At 34.2% G+C, this 14,850-nt stretch overlaps 1 protein-coding gene across 1 annotated transcript in view; it reads right to left on the bottom strand.

Annotated features, from left to right (window-relative positions):
• The window catches only part of LOC106465243 (kinesin-like protein Klp68D), a 63,689-nt gene that overhangs the window by 30,303 nt on the left and 18,536 nt on the right, over window positions 1-14,850 (bottom strand). The window contains exon 3 of the mRNA XM_022393115.1: window positions 1,904-2,187. Coding sequence (XP_022248823.1) covers window positions 1,904-2,187 — 284 coding nt within the window. The remainder of the gene's footprint in view (window positions 1-1,903; window positions 2,188-14,850) is intronic.

Below are 14,850 nucleotides of genomic sequence, written 5' to 3'. Positions count from 1 at the left end.
GACTTAATGCTTTTTCTTTTATGAGATCAGTGCTTAAAGGAATTATTTTCTCGTTACAGTCCTCTATCCAGATAGTTAACAATCTTTCTAATTCAATCATGATAAATATTTTGATTTCGAGTGGTATGCACACATGATAAGTTTGAAGCAGCTTTTACTTTTCATTTTGTATTCATCAGCTTTACCTAAAATTTCTCTTACTGTTGACTCACCTAGTTTGTGCTCTAGGCCTATTTTTGATTTCAAGACACCATCTTCACTTTTTCTTATGATTTCTATTTTTTCTTCTAAAGAAATAACTTTTTGAGTTTTCCTTACAACTTCACTTTCATCTTTTGCTCATGTTTAGGAAAAGGTAGTACGTTAAAATGTCTAAAGTAAAAAAAAAAATGTCAAAAAATTATTTCAAAGATGCTCAAATGGCTTGAGTAGTTAGGCTAATAGCAGACAACTAATTACTAGTGTCCACCCTGAGGCAATAATTTTTTACCCCGGGCAACGGGTTCCCTGTGAAAAAAAAATAAACCCGTGGTAAAAAATATTTGAAATAAAAGATACTTGATTAAGATTTTTATTGATTTATAAATCGTATTTAAAAAAATATCGAACAAATAACAAGGCTGACAAAGTTTCATCACTTTTTTATTCAAACTTGTTGTAAAAGTAAACAGATCTGGAAAATCTTACAGTATAAAAAACACGTTACAAAATTTAAGTCTAATCGGATACTCATACGTCACTTTCAAAATACCTCTATAAGATGTCATTTTTATTAAGATTAAAGCATCATAATAAAAAAAAATTCTTTAGTGAGCTCAAATCTATGTGAATTAGAGCGATTAAAAAAAGCGATTAAACTCGTAGCCAACGATTTCTTCAGATCTTTCTTCTCTCAAAATGTTTCTCTTTCATTTTCCAAATTCCTTTCACTAGCCCTAGCAAAGGTTTTAACTTTTTTCACTGACTTATATTTCAAATCTATTGTGTGTTTCCTATAAACAACGACGATCATCATGATGAGGACGATGGTTTTTATGAATTATTGTTATGAAAAAGATATTTGTTCAGTAAAATAGTAAAGATTTGCCCCGGGGTATTTCAAGTATTTTACCCGGGGCAAGGGGTGAAAAAATTGCTAAAATACCCCGGGGTGGACACTCTAGTAATAACTTGACAAGTAAAATAGTTACCCATTTCCTATTTTTAATTTCTAAAAAAATTTTTAATTTCGGTGCCTAAAACTTACTTTTCAATTACTATGGTTAAAATGAAATGTGTGTTACCGCACTAATCGAGCATTATGCACGCACTAATCGAATATTGGTTATAAAAAATTTAAGCGCACTAAACGAAAACGCATTAATCGAGGGATCCCTGTATTAGGAATAACAAAACCTAAATTTATTTAAAAAATAACTGTTTCTACAATTTAAAATTTTGAAGCAGTAGTTTCCAAGTACAAGTTTTAGATAAAATTATGTGAATGTTTAATTTTGATTATGATTAATGATAATATTCAATTTTTTCACATAATTTCATTTGAAACTTGTAGTTAGAAACCACTGCTTCATTCTTAACTTTTAACTTGATGTAGGCCCTAAGAGCATTACAAACTTGTTAGTACATTGAATGGTTACAAAAAACTGTCTTAGAAGTATTACATATAATATCTAACATGCATTGAGATAAATTTAAGCATTTTTTAAATATAAATTTTGACTGTAAGTATATCTCTCTTTTATTTGTCTTAATTATATTATCTTACAGTAAATCTTATTTATGTCACTAAAGTTTCTGAAGACAAAAAAAACAAACAATTGCTCTACTTTATTCGAAAGAAAGAACCTAAGTTAATTTAACTTTTCAGGAAGGAAAACTCCTCTAAAACTGTAAATAAACTTACCAACACAGAAGTACCAGGTTCTCGAATGCGAACAGGTTTTCTCTGTCTTACTGTGCTCAACAAATCATATACTTCTTCATTATAAATTTCCAAAAAGGAAATTGCAACCTGGCATTTTGAATCTTTCACATCCTTTACCTTCTTAAATACGTCTGTGAGAGCTCGTGATACAATCCCTTGAGTTTCTAGCTCATTGAGTACATTATTATGATAATAATCAGTACCCATTGTGTAGGTTTTTCCAGATCCAGTTTGTCCATATGCTAATATGGTGGCATTGTAACCTATGTGATAAGAAAGCCTCCTATGAACTTCCCACAATCTTTAGTTTGTAAATTTTTTAAAATTTTCAAAAAGTGTGAATAAGTTTTCTTCTAAATTGTAGACATTTAAATTATGTTTAAATTTATCTTTGGTTCATTATGCTTGCACATTAACTTTATATTATTATTAAGATTAAATCTAAAAAAACACCATCCAATTGTGATAATTTTATATGGGGGAGGGGCAAAAGTTGGTACTAAAGAAAATATTACAAAGACAAATTAAATCAATTTAAGTTAATATTTTCTTAAATCAAAAATGTATTAGGTCATCAAGAAACTAATGTTGCTTTTTTAGATGAAAAAACTTGAACAACTTATATATCAAAACAACCATTGTTGTGGAGAAGAACATCTTTCTGATTGACGAGTGAAGGATGTTTCTGACGAAGGGCATGATTTAAATGTTCCAGTTGCTGACTATAGATCTCTGCATTGACAGTTCCCTGTGGATTGATGAGTTTGAAATGAATTACTCCTTTATTGTCCCACCAAATGCAGAGCATTACTTTCTGCAGATGGAGACCAAGTTTTGGGGTCAGAAGTGGTTTTTATCTAGGACTGAGCCATTGACTTTGGCATTTAATATTCATATAGAAAATCCATTTTTCTTCACCAGTGACAATGCTATCCAAAAATGGTTCATGCACATTAAGCGCCAGAAGACACGAGGTAATGTTCACACATTGGAAACAATGATCATCAGAGAGTTGATGAGGTACCCCAACATCTTCTTTATGGAGTTTTCCCATAATCCTTAGATGTTTACGTATTGTTTCATGAAACACATGCAATTTCAGGGCCATTTCATGAGTGTGTTGCCTTGGATTAATCTCAACCAGCATCTTCAGAGCATCAATATCAATTCCAACAATGTGGGCCTCTGCCATCACGATTTTTAAGACTAAAGTCACCTGAACAAAATTTGCTGATATCTTTAATATTCTTTGTGGCTACAGAGGCATTGTTTCCCTTGTTGTATTCAAACAGCATTACATTCTGAATGTGTGTCTCGTCATGTGCCATCACTATAAGGGATTAAAGTATAATAAACTTTACACATCATATAGGCTACACTAACGTGATGTTTAGGCAATTCGTTTAACTATTATACATGATCTACGTTTTTTGGAGGGTGGTTAATGAAAGTGTTCTAAAACATGACATTAATTTCTTGACAACCTAATATTTCTAATTATACTTAACATCTTCGCACACTACGGCTATTACTCAACTGCTAGAGTTTCTTTTCCTTTGCCCATCGAAGTATTGGTGTTTTTTTTTTTCCAGTCTTTTATTCCCCTTGGTGATATCTGTCTCATGACAATGTCCACCTATGTCAATACACCCTCTATCTTGATACTGTATATGAGCACCTCTTTGGGATAATATTGTCACTTTTTCAAATCTGACCCATTCTCTAAAACCAGCTCTTAGTGGGGAGGAAGGGTGGGAGGAGGTACGTATTATTGGAAATTCAATTTTGATTTAAGAAAATGTTAACTTCCAAAACATACTTACCTCCTCTCACACTACAGCTAGAATCCCACAATGATAAGGTGAAGGAGCTGATAAGGGCATCGTCCATACAAAATGCATCTGCACAGATCATGGTCGTGCCAATAGAAGATTATTACCCTAGTGGGGGAAACCGCACTACATCCAAAACAAGTATGCTTTTAACTTGGAACCTAAATCATGCACTACGAGTAGAATTTGACGTGATCCATCATCACCACTGGCCAGGCCCCAACCAGATAGCCTAGATCCCACTGCTTGGGGTTGGAATTATAGTGCCATGGCCCCTAAATCTCACATTGGTACCTAGGGCATTTGGACCTCAATAGATACATTTGTGAATAGATCCCAAACTGTAGCTATAGAGTGATGAATTCCAAGCCATTGCAATCCTCATGAGAAGGTAAGCAACATTGAAATGGAAGCCTCTTCTCAATCTGAAGTTAAAAAAAGGCAACACCCCAAACTCTGAATGATGGGATACTGTATGCCGTACTCAACCTGAGGAAACAGAACTCATCCAGTCTGAAATTATGAACATTTATCCTCACTACTCAACCATGTGGGCAAAGTAATTTCCACTTTCCCCCAGAATTATGGGGAGGACATGGAACAAACAGTGCTCAACCAAGGACCCAGGATGCGACCATTTTGAATTTAGAATTACAAAGAGACAATGGACCCTCTTCCATGAACAATGTACTGAAGCAATATTGATCAAAAAGAAGGGTCACTCTCAACACAACCGGATAGTTAAGTGTCAAATCTGAACCAGTATTATGAATAGTCTCCTGTGAAGGCTGGTGCCACTCCTACCGACGTCTGGGAAAAAAACAGCCAGGGTTCTAGAAAGGATGGCCCCAACTTTGCCTTCTTTTCCAAGAATGGAGGAAAGTCACTCAAACACTCTGGAAGAATAACCTTTGTCCACCACTCCAATATATGAAAATAGGGAGTGGTAAGAACTCCCTATTTCCACTAGTCGAATACAGGGAGATAATGCACGTTGAGGAGTCCCGAGGAAGAATGCTCTAGAAACAGTGCAATAGGTGAACCAAGTTCTCTAAATTTTTAAAACCAAACTGACCCCGATTTATGGAAATGACTGATTGGCAGTATCCCCTTATGCTTTACTCATGAGAGTTTATGAGTGGCAGCCCAGCATAGTAAAGTAATACTACCCGGTCTGCCTCTAGGTGGTCTTATGGAACACCCAATTTCTACAGATTAATAATGAAAATGCTCACACCTCTTTATAATCTAGCAGATATATACAAGGTAGTCAGAGGAAGATACTGCCAAATTCTGCAAATAATGTGAGATAAAAGTATTGGGGGAGGACCACATACCATCCCACACAAGGTCCTCCAGCGGGCAATTCAACTGGGCTGTTAAGAATGTAGAAATTATGATGAATCTGATAAGATCTGATTCACAGAAGTCTCCTCATCTCCAGAATAAGCAATATGAATCAATTGTTATACCCACCCCATCAAGGTAATTGGTGATAAATTCCGGAAAACAGAATGGTCACGATGAATAAAAATCCATTGTCTAGCTCCTCTAAAATCTTTAGTGTGGGCAACATAACACTTCAAGGCCCTCACTGGTCATAACAAATGATTGAGATCCATCACAGAGGAGATAAATTGCAGTCAGATGAATCAGCAAAAAGTACTTATCCTCTTCCCTGGCAGCCAGTATTTTAGGCAAGTTTGGGCAAAGAATGACGTAGGTCGTAAGTAGAATGATAAAGCATCCCGTACCCGTGCAGTGCAAACAACTCCGACCGGCGACAAAAAACAAATCTTAAGGGAAATGTGATACATTGTATATGAGGGTAAGGCCTCAAACAGATTTTGAGAAAGAGTGTGTAACACCCCCTTTATATACCAGTTAAGTAACTGAAATGGTCCTTTTGGATGAGGGACACAAAATGACTTGAGGAAGCTGGAGAACACTGGAGACTTAATGAATTTCTGTCTCTTCGAGTATCTAAAGGTAGCCGATAAAGCTGCCTTATATAGAGTGATTGTTAAAAATGTGAAACCTTTGTCAAAAAAGCCAAGCCACAAACCAAGCTATGGCTGGCTTGTTTGGATGAAGTGGGTTCAACCTCCTTACAATACACTATTGTTGATATATGTGCCATTTCCATTGATAAATGTCCATTGTGGGATGATGCAAAGACTGAGACAAGACAAGCACATGGCCACCTTAGAAGTTAAACACTGATGACATGTGAAGGACTACATAACCTCCAAACATGAAGCTTGAGCTTCAGGATGGATGGGTGCAAAGTGTCAGATCATGGCTGTCTTAACAGGGATGGCCAAAGAGGAAATGGGCACTCTCAAAGGTACTGCAGAAGTGGAAACTAGGGTTGAGCTGGCTAATCTGGTGCTACCAACAGAATGCAACCAGGGGTTGAATGAATCATTGGTAGGACTCTGGGTAATAGATGAATAGATGGGTAGGCATATAGGTGCAATCCAGTCCAGTCCTGACTGAATGCACCTATTGCCAATGCCCAAGGGTGAGGTACCAGAGATCAAAATGTCAGTTGTTGAGTGTTTCACTGAGTGGCAAATGCATCGATCATCGTTGTCCTGAATCGAGAGCAAGTCGAACAGAAAATGCCTCGATGAAGTATCTTCTGTCACGAGAACCCAGTTCCACTAAATTCATCACCCCCAGAACATATCAAGCTAATTAGATGATATAATGTGAGTGGACCCAATATAGAAGACCCAAGGTTTGAAATCAAAGAGACCTGGACCAAATGACCTCTTGACAGGAAATGTAAAACACCATAGAATTATTGGAGTGTGGTAATTGGCTTATGAATCTAGCAAATGACTGCATAAAATCCTAGAAAATATAAATGTACTTGTAATGATCGTAAGTCAAACCCACAATAAAAACACCAATTACAAATTGATGCAGTGCACCAGGATTTTGGGTTAACCAATAACAGATTGTCAAGAATAAGGAAAAGAAGCTGAAATAAGTTAAGTTAGTATAAGTAGTAAAAAAATGTAAATGTGGCTACAGCTATTGGAGAAATGAATTCTCTCGCTATGGGCTCAGTCGATTCATTATAAATAATGACCCCAAAGGGACCATCAGAGTTTCCAAACTATAACTTATAATATGTTTTGGGTATGTTCATGAAATTTTGCAAGCTTTCAGTAAACACTGCAAAAAAAAAACAACAGAATTTTAAAGGAAATATTTTTACAAAAAATTCCACCGTGAATTTATGCAAAGTGATTTAAAATACTTTTCTTCATCTGAAAATTGTCAAATTTCCCTTGTATAATCTCTAAGTCCTCCTAACTAAATTTCAAAGTTAGTTTTTCAGTAAAACTTTATATTTTAGCTGTTATTTTCTCTACCCTAACTCCATACAGGATCAGTCTATTTGACCAAACTCATAACCACAATAATAAATACAAAAGAAATCTAAATTATCCTTCTTTTCTTTCGAGAATAACTCCAAATTGTAACAGGAAACTATATTTATTCTAAATAGCTTAAAGCTAGTAATAGTATATAGCTCTTTCTACTTAAAGTTTATTGTTTTCTTGCTCTTTGAACCCTGTATAACTAAGAATCCCAAAACACAAGTTATAATTTACTTAGTGAATTTGTAGCTTATGTTACATTGAATAATGAAATGAGTATAGTACACAATGGCATAATGTTTTTGTCATCATGTGATGACTGGCTTCGATTTCAACATTATTATATTTGAAAAACAACAATCAACATTGAACCAGCATGTAATTTCCTAAAAAAAACAACAACAAAAGAACATTACACTAAATGCAATTCATCTGGGCTTTCACGATTTATTTAGGTCTAAAATACACATGTTCAGTTTCTTTAAAACCACTTTATGAACATATATTCAGACGTTTCTGCATAATATGCTAAGTTTGCCTTTTTTACACTTTACATTTACTTTACTTTGCAATAATTTAGCTTTGATTCATTTCATAGACTGCTATAAACACCTTCTAGCTACTTTTTCCTATACTAAGGGTTTTATTCTTCGTGTTTGTGAGTTTCTGTTTCAATTCGTAAAACTATATCATACACTAAATACTCATAACAATTTCCTACTCTCAACACTATTACTAAATGCCATTATTTTATTGTTTACTTTACATGTAGTTTTATTAAATAAAGTTACTTCTACGTGAGTTTGTTTCTCTGACCTCTTAAAATTTTTTTCAAATAGATGAAGATTTATCAATCTAATACAATAATGGCTGCAAGAAAGCGTAGTTTAAACAGTGCATGTGATAATAATAGAATAAGGAAATTCCAAGCAAAAGGCACGACAACTATCACAAATGTTTTGCTGATCGTGACTAGTTTTAAATATTCTTATATTCTAGTTAAGCTGATAGAAGTTAATCTTCATCCTATTCTTTGGGCAATGTTATCAGCAACTTTTGTGCTGATGGAGGTCAAAAACAGAACTACATTCCTTACAGGTACTCAGCTCTTACTAGGATTTTAAAAGGTATGTGATTTTTGTATTCTTTCTTCACAATAATTTTATTAGCACTTTAAACATGGGTGGGCCATTTTACAAGCTTGAGCATCATGATGCTTTACATTCTAGAACTCAGAATTTATTTAGTGTAACTGCATGAAATTTAGCAGTCTTTCAGCAGACATTACAAGTCTGCTGTACTAAAAAAAAAAAAATCAAAATTTTTAATAAAGAATTTATAGTAAAAGCTTTTCTGTGAATTTTCAAAGCCTTTACTGAGTTAATCTGAGTGCAAGATGATTTTCTTGCTAAGTATAAAACTACTTCTTTTTGTCATTTCATTTGCCTAACCCCTAGAACCTTCTAAATGAACATTTAAATTCTTAAGGAAAAAAGTCTATGTTTTATCTGTTATTTTCCCTGCCCTAACACTAACTGTAGCTAAATCATCAACATAAAGGGATATGAAATAGAGAGAAAAACATTGTTTATTCTTCTTTGAATGAATTATTTGTTGCAATACTGTCAATTTCATTAACTTCAAAATTTCAGCTGTTTACCTTTTCTCATATGGTTTATTGTTTTATTAAATAGTTGAACACATCACAGTGGGAACATATTAGCAGATTCCCATACATTTATGTACTTGGGCCTGAAGCTCTGGTCTCCTGCATTTGAAGTTACCTAAACTTTCTTTTTTACTCTCTATCTTCGTTGTCAAAATAAACATTCATGCATCTTTCAATTATGTATTATAAAACATATATAATACTTAAACCACCATAGCAGAATGTTCAAAACCAACTATAATTTGAATGGTTTTCTAACTAAGCTATTTAAGGTGAAAAAAATCATTAAATGCTTTAAGCGTCAACTTTGCTTATCAACAGGCATCCATTCAATTCTTCTAATAATATCTGTTGCTAACAATTTCAAAAGGACCACTGCAAACTTGAAAAAGAAAATAAGCTCTTCCTATTGATTATAAATATTTATGTAAAGTAAGAGCACAAAGTTTTGAAAACTGCCTTGAAAGTTAAGGATAAATGGGTAGGACTTCCGTCATGGATCGGGAAAAGTTACTGATATCTCACTAAACAGAGATGTTAGGACAGTGAAACTGTACCCTGCACCTTGGAAATGTTTATAGATTGTGTCTAGATAAGACACACATTGTAGGTTCTATAAGATGCAATTAATTTGTACATGTGGGTAATTCCTAATTTTTTTATTTTATGTTAAATGACGTTTTAAGCAAAAACTGTAAGAACAGTATCACTTTCTTCTTTGCAATATGTACATGCTTAACCCTTTTGTAATATTTGGATTTGATTTTATTTATTTGCCTTTGCTTTGATCATTTAACCTTAATGGACTAAAATTCAATCACACTCAGGATTGGACACAGTTAATCCTACCACACTGGTACATCTTTTATGTAACAACTTTTTATGACAGAACCACACCTGCTTGCATGCTCTGAATTCTTAACTTGCCATAGTATCCCATCTATGTGTACATATGTTTTTGTTATATTTTACAAATTGCATATTCGAAAAGTAACTGTAACAACTTTCTTTATTCCAAAATTCATTTGAACTTTAAGATTTCCTCCTAAAGAAACCTAAAGCCAATATTCAATTCTGTGAACAAATAAGATTGAAGGCTATAAAAATTTTGCTTTGCCCAAGTAATAAGCACATTATAATAATTAATTTACATTAAATTCTGCACTTCTGAAAGCTGTGGTAAATAAATTAAAGAGGGGATATCTAGAGAACAAATTTTAGAATTCACATATAAGGGTGAGATTGAGTATTTTTTTAAATCTACAGTTTAACACTGCATAAGGAAATCATTCAGAGTATTCAGTCACAAATTACAGATACAGACTTTGCAGAACTGCCTGCAAACTAATGATACAGGACAACTTAAAATTAGACTATGAATGAGATTTGACCAGTAATGTGACAAGATGAAATATAAATGAAGCAAATACTCCAGACACGACTCTATTAGACTTAATTGAAGTAGCTACTACAGAAAAGGTATGCAAAAAGCAGTTATACAGACCCTAGCATCTGCTATAAATGCTGTGAATAATAAAAATGATAGATAAAACTGGCAGAACAGGAAGCAAAATAGATTAGAGGGCACAAAAATGATTCAACTGCAGCAAGCTAGGGCATATTTCTAAAAATTATTTAAAGAAATGGAATGAATAGACAAAACTGTGGACTAAAAGACCACATGGCCTAGAACTGTAGTCATCCACAGAAGGCAGAAAACAAGATAGTCCTAAAGGCTGAAACTAGTAAGAAAAAGTTCACAAACAGTATTGGAAAACCAGCATTTTCATGAGAAACAAAAAACAACAACATAATTCTAGCCAAAATTCAGAAGCAAAACTAAAGGTAGTTAGAGCAGTAAGAAATAAAAGATTGAGTGCTAATGGTGTTAATGAAGTTGTGCCAGTAGTTACCATAAAAACAGAAGGTGTTAGATGTTAGTTGACACAGGCATTTGATCTTCTCTGTTAATGCAGAATTAGTAAAGAAAAATCTGACAGTTATATAATGCATGGAAAGAAATTTCAAAAAGGATTTTAAATTCCATAACAGAACATCCTGTTAAAACACTAAGCAAGAATAGTGTTCATATAGAAGTAAGAAACTTAGAACTTGAATGCTCATTTTATATCTGTAAACAGATAGATTTAGAGACAGATGGTATATTGTAGCAGGATTTCTTACAAGATTACAACATGAGAGGTAAGTTGCAAACAGAAACAGAGATCTTAGGTTTTGAAGGAATTATACCTTCACACTTATGTGCCAAAGTCAAGACAAATGATACCCTTCCACTGAATCAGTTAGTCAGATGCTGAACACAAGCAATAAGCAAAGTATTGAGGCTAAGAATCAAAACACAAAAGCACTGATACTCCCAAGCATAGCAATACACAACAAGGTAGGCATGATAATATGACTAAGTGCCCATAAAAGAATTCACATTAGGGAGAATAAAAAGAAAAACCCTAAGCCTTGCAAAAGTACTAGTAGTCAGCATCGTAGTATAGTAGTGGTAGTAGGATAATGAAGAAAAAACAAACAATTAAGTAAACAGTAGTAAAGCAAGGCAAAATAAAATGGGAAAAAAGAATCTTAGACAAGTAAATAATTATACAAACCCCTCAGATGACTCTACATCTATGTTAGGCAATAGAGCATCCCAACAGGGGAGTTTGAATAAAAGAATATCTGTAAGATTAGTTACAGTAAGTGAAGTAACTGACAGAAGTCTAATTATTGTTGGAGATAAAGTAGCAGATTTAAAAAAAAAAGTTTAATTGAGTCCTACACTGAAAATGTACTTCCAATATATACCTGCGCTCACATAATACCTTTTTTCATTCATTGCTGCTTCTATACACAATATGCAATGTGGTGGATCAATTCCAGTCCAAAACCTGGCAGCATTGGGAATTTATCATTCAGTCTGCAGTAGGGTCCCTGCCAGCCAAATGTATGAAGACTTATGTTGATTGGTCCAGCTCCAATCCAACACCAGACCACCTAGGAACAGACATCCAGGTGGCAGTAGGATGAAAGATCTCACTTAGAGGTGTGAAAAGAAATGTATATGGTGGGTCATCTCCAGTCCAAAACCAGGTGGAATTGGAAAGTTTTTGTCCATTCCATGGTAGTAGGAGGGCTCACACCATCTACAATGACAGAACACCACCCTACTATCAAGTGAGTAGAATTGAGCAACAAGAAGCTGGTAAGTGGCAAGGACTCCCATACTCCACTCTAAGGGGGGTACAATGTGGTGGGAAGTCCAGAGGAACACAACATCAGAGAAAGTGCATTGGGCAACCACAAAATCCAATTTTTAAAAGCAGATCAGTCCCAATCTATTCAATCAGGATCAGAGGGATAGACAGCTATCCCAACACTGCTTTACTTGTGATAGTCTATGAATTGGTAGTCTGGGACAGACATAAGTTAAGAAGCAAAACACTGTGAGGAAACCTTTGGGCATTCTTATGGAACACCCCATCTCAACAGCAAGCATTATGGATCTCAAAGGCCATACAATGCAATTTAGGGATAAGTATACCTGGACGGGGCACCATTTGCTGCAAAGCAGGATCCAATGAAGAAAATGTGCCACTGTAATGGAAATAAAGAAATAGAAAAATACTTAACCACTCACAGTTGAATTGAGAGGTGTGTATAATGGCAAATGGTGATATTCGTTATCACAGAGAGGAGGAGAAGGCCACATGATGAAAATAATGAGTGATTAAGGCATGTGGTGTGGTCCACATGCTAGCCTGGATGATCCCCCCCAATGGGAGATGGAAGTGAGCAGCCAGGGAGAGGATGGAAAGGGGCAAAACAAAAGGGAGAGAACAGGTGAGGAAAACCTCTACGAGAATTGGAAAAATAGAAGGTATAGAATAAGGCTGCCTGATAATCAGCAATGGCAGACACAGAAGAACCATTGTTAAACATCCAGGTAAAATATTTTCAGATGTGAAAAATGCTAGAATGGGAAGGAAGGTAACCATGGTGCAGAGACCAATGGAGGAAAACATAATTTTTCTGATAAACCATTAAGGACAAAGGATGGACTGACTTCCTTACGTGAGCATGACACTATCAGTAATGATTAAATTCCCATCTGCTAATATCAAAGACTCACCAGCTCAATACAATGCAGTTTATTTTCCTATAAAACATTTGGCCACAACAAGCAAGGAAGCATCAACCACAACCCATGGAAAGCAAGTCAACAAAAACTGGGGAGTCTGCATTTTTTGTCCTTTGCTACTTCCTCTCAAACCTGTTTAAAGTACTCAGCTCTTTAAGCATAATTTTACAGAGGTACGACCTAATCCTTCCCTAGGCCATTTCATCACTGACAGAAGCTATTGCCACCATAAGAAGACTAAAAACACATCCCTTGCTGAATGGATCTTTACAAAAGTTCAACTTATATTGCTTCTCAGGTTTCTTTTGGAGGAAGCACAGAACAAGTAATATTTTGAACCGTGAAATTATTGGGATCCTCTAAAAAAAGAACCATTATATATTGCTTCTCAGGTTTCTTTTGGAGGAAGCACAGAGCAAGTAATATTTTGAACCGTGAAATTATTGGGATCCTCTAAAAAAAGAACCAGCATTGTGACTGCCATTGAAAAGTAGATAATTCATACAGTGACTGTTTTTTGGAAAGGTTTGAAAACCTAATTGGAAATTCAATTAAAGTGTTGTAAGAAGTGAAAATTTTCAACTTCTTCAAAGTTTTCAACATGATTTGTGGCCCAATGCCAATGATGAGCTTGTGTTTTATGATAACGGAATTCATTTCCTCACTGACTGGTATGAATTTGTTCTGAAAGAAAATGGTTTTGAAAACAGTCAAATTCTGGTCCAGTGAAGGAGAGCCAAAACTCTAGTAAACAATGAATTAAAACACAATACTACAGTACTGTATGGGAAATCATGTTAACAAAGCACCCTTATACTGAATGATTTAAGGATTTCTTGCAATTTGTGAAAATTCTCATGGTCCTACCAATTTTCACTGCACAAGGTGAAAAGGTCACAGTTTGGATCATTTGAACTCAGAAGAGTCTGTTAATATTTGATTTTGGAATGGAAATAGAAGAACTCAGTACAAGTAATAATCTACAAATACAGATGTTCTTTATTCCAGTTTGGATTCACTTCAACCATATACTTCCACAGGGTCAATCTAGTGGACAGAGCCCATATTGAAAAAATATTAACTATAATTCCAAATATGATTAATTATCTTCATAAAATTTGATAAGCTTTTAGTAAACATTAACATTGTTAATAAAGTATATCTACTAAAACCTTGTCCTGAGTTTACTTTAATCAGCCTGATTCAGACTCTGACTAGTCTGAGTGCAAAGTGATTTTCATGTTAAGAACAAAAATATTTGTTTCAATTTATATTTTTCAGATTTTATTTGCATAACCTCTAGAACCTTCTAAACGAATATCGAGTTTTTTCAGTTAAATTTTAAATTTTATCTGTTATTTTCTCTACCCTAACACTACACAGACTCAGTACATTTGATCAACCATTAAAACCACAAGAAAAAACATTAAATAAATCTACATCACCCATTTTTCTTTCTAGAATGACAACAGATTGTAACAGATAATTGCAATTATTTATTCTAAACAGCTACAGGCTTGTAACAGTTTCAATCTGTTTTCATATACTTTTACTGTTTTATTGCTCTTTGAACTGCATCTAACTACTATGTATAGTAATAAATCACAAAGCAGAAGTTTGGAGATTTTAGGTTATGTCATGTGACATCTAACTACATATTTCTTGTGCACTGATTGAGGAAAAAGTTTCTTAATTTTTATCTAACCTAACAAATTTAAATGTTTACATTTTGGTTGCTTTTGTAAAAAAAAGAAAGTATATATATATATATATATATATATATATATATGCACTAAATAAAATAAGTAATTACTAGTTACTACTATACTATTAAGTACACAAACAATAAATTAAAACTAAGTAGAAACAATAATAGCTAC

This window comes from Limulus polyphemus, unplaced genomic scaffold (assembly GCF_000517525.1).
Source record: "Limulus polyphemus unplaced genomic scaffold, Limulus_polyphemus-2.1.2 Scaffold1882, whole genome shotgun sequence".
Classification (NCBI taxonomy): domain Eukaryota; kingdom Metazoa; phylum Arthropoda; class Merostomata; order Xiphosura; family Limulidae; genus Limulus; species Limulus polyphemus.
This window is presented reverse-complemented; position numbering and strand designations above follow the sequence as displayed.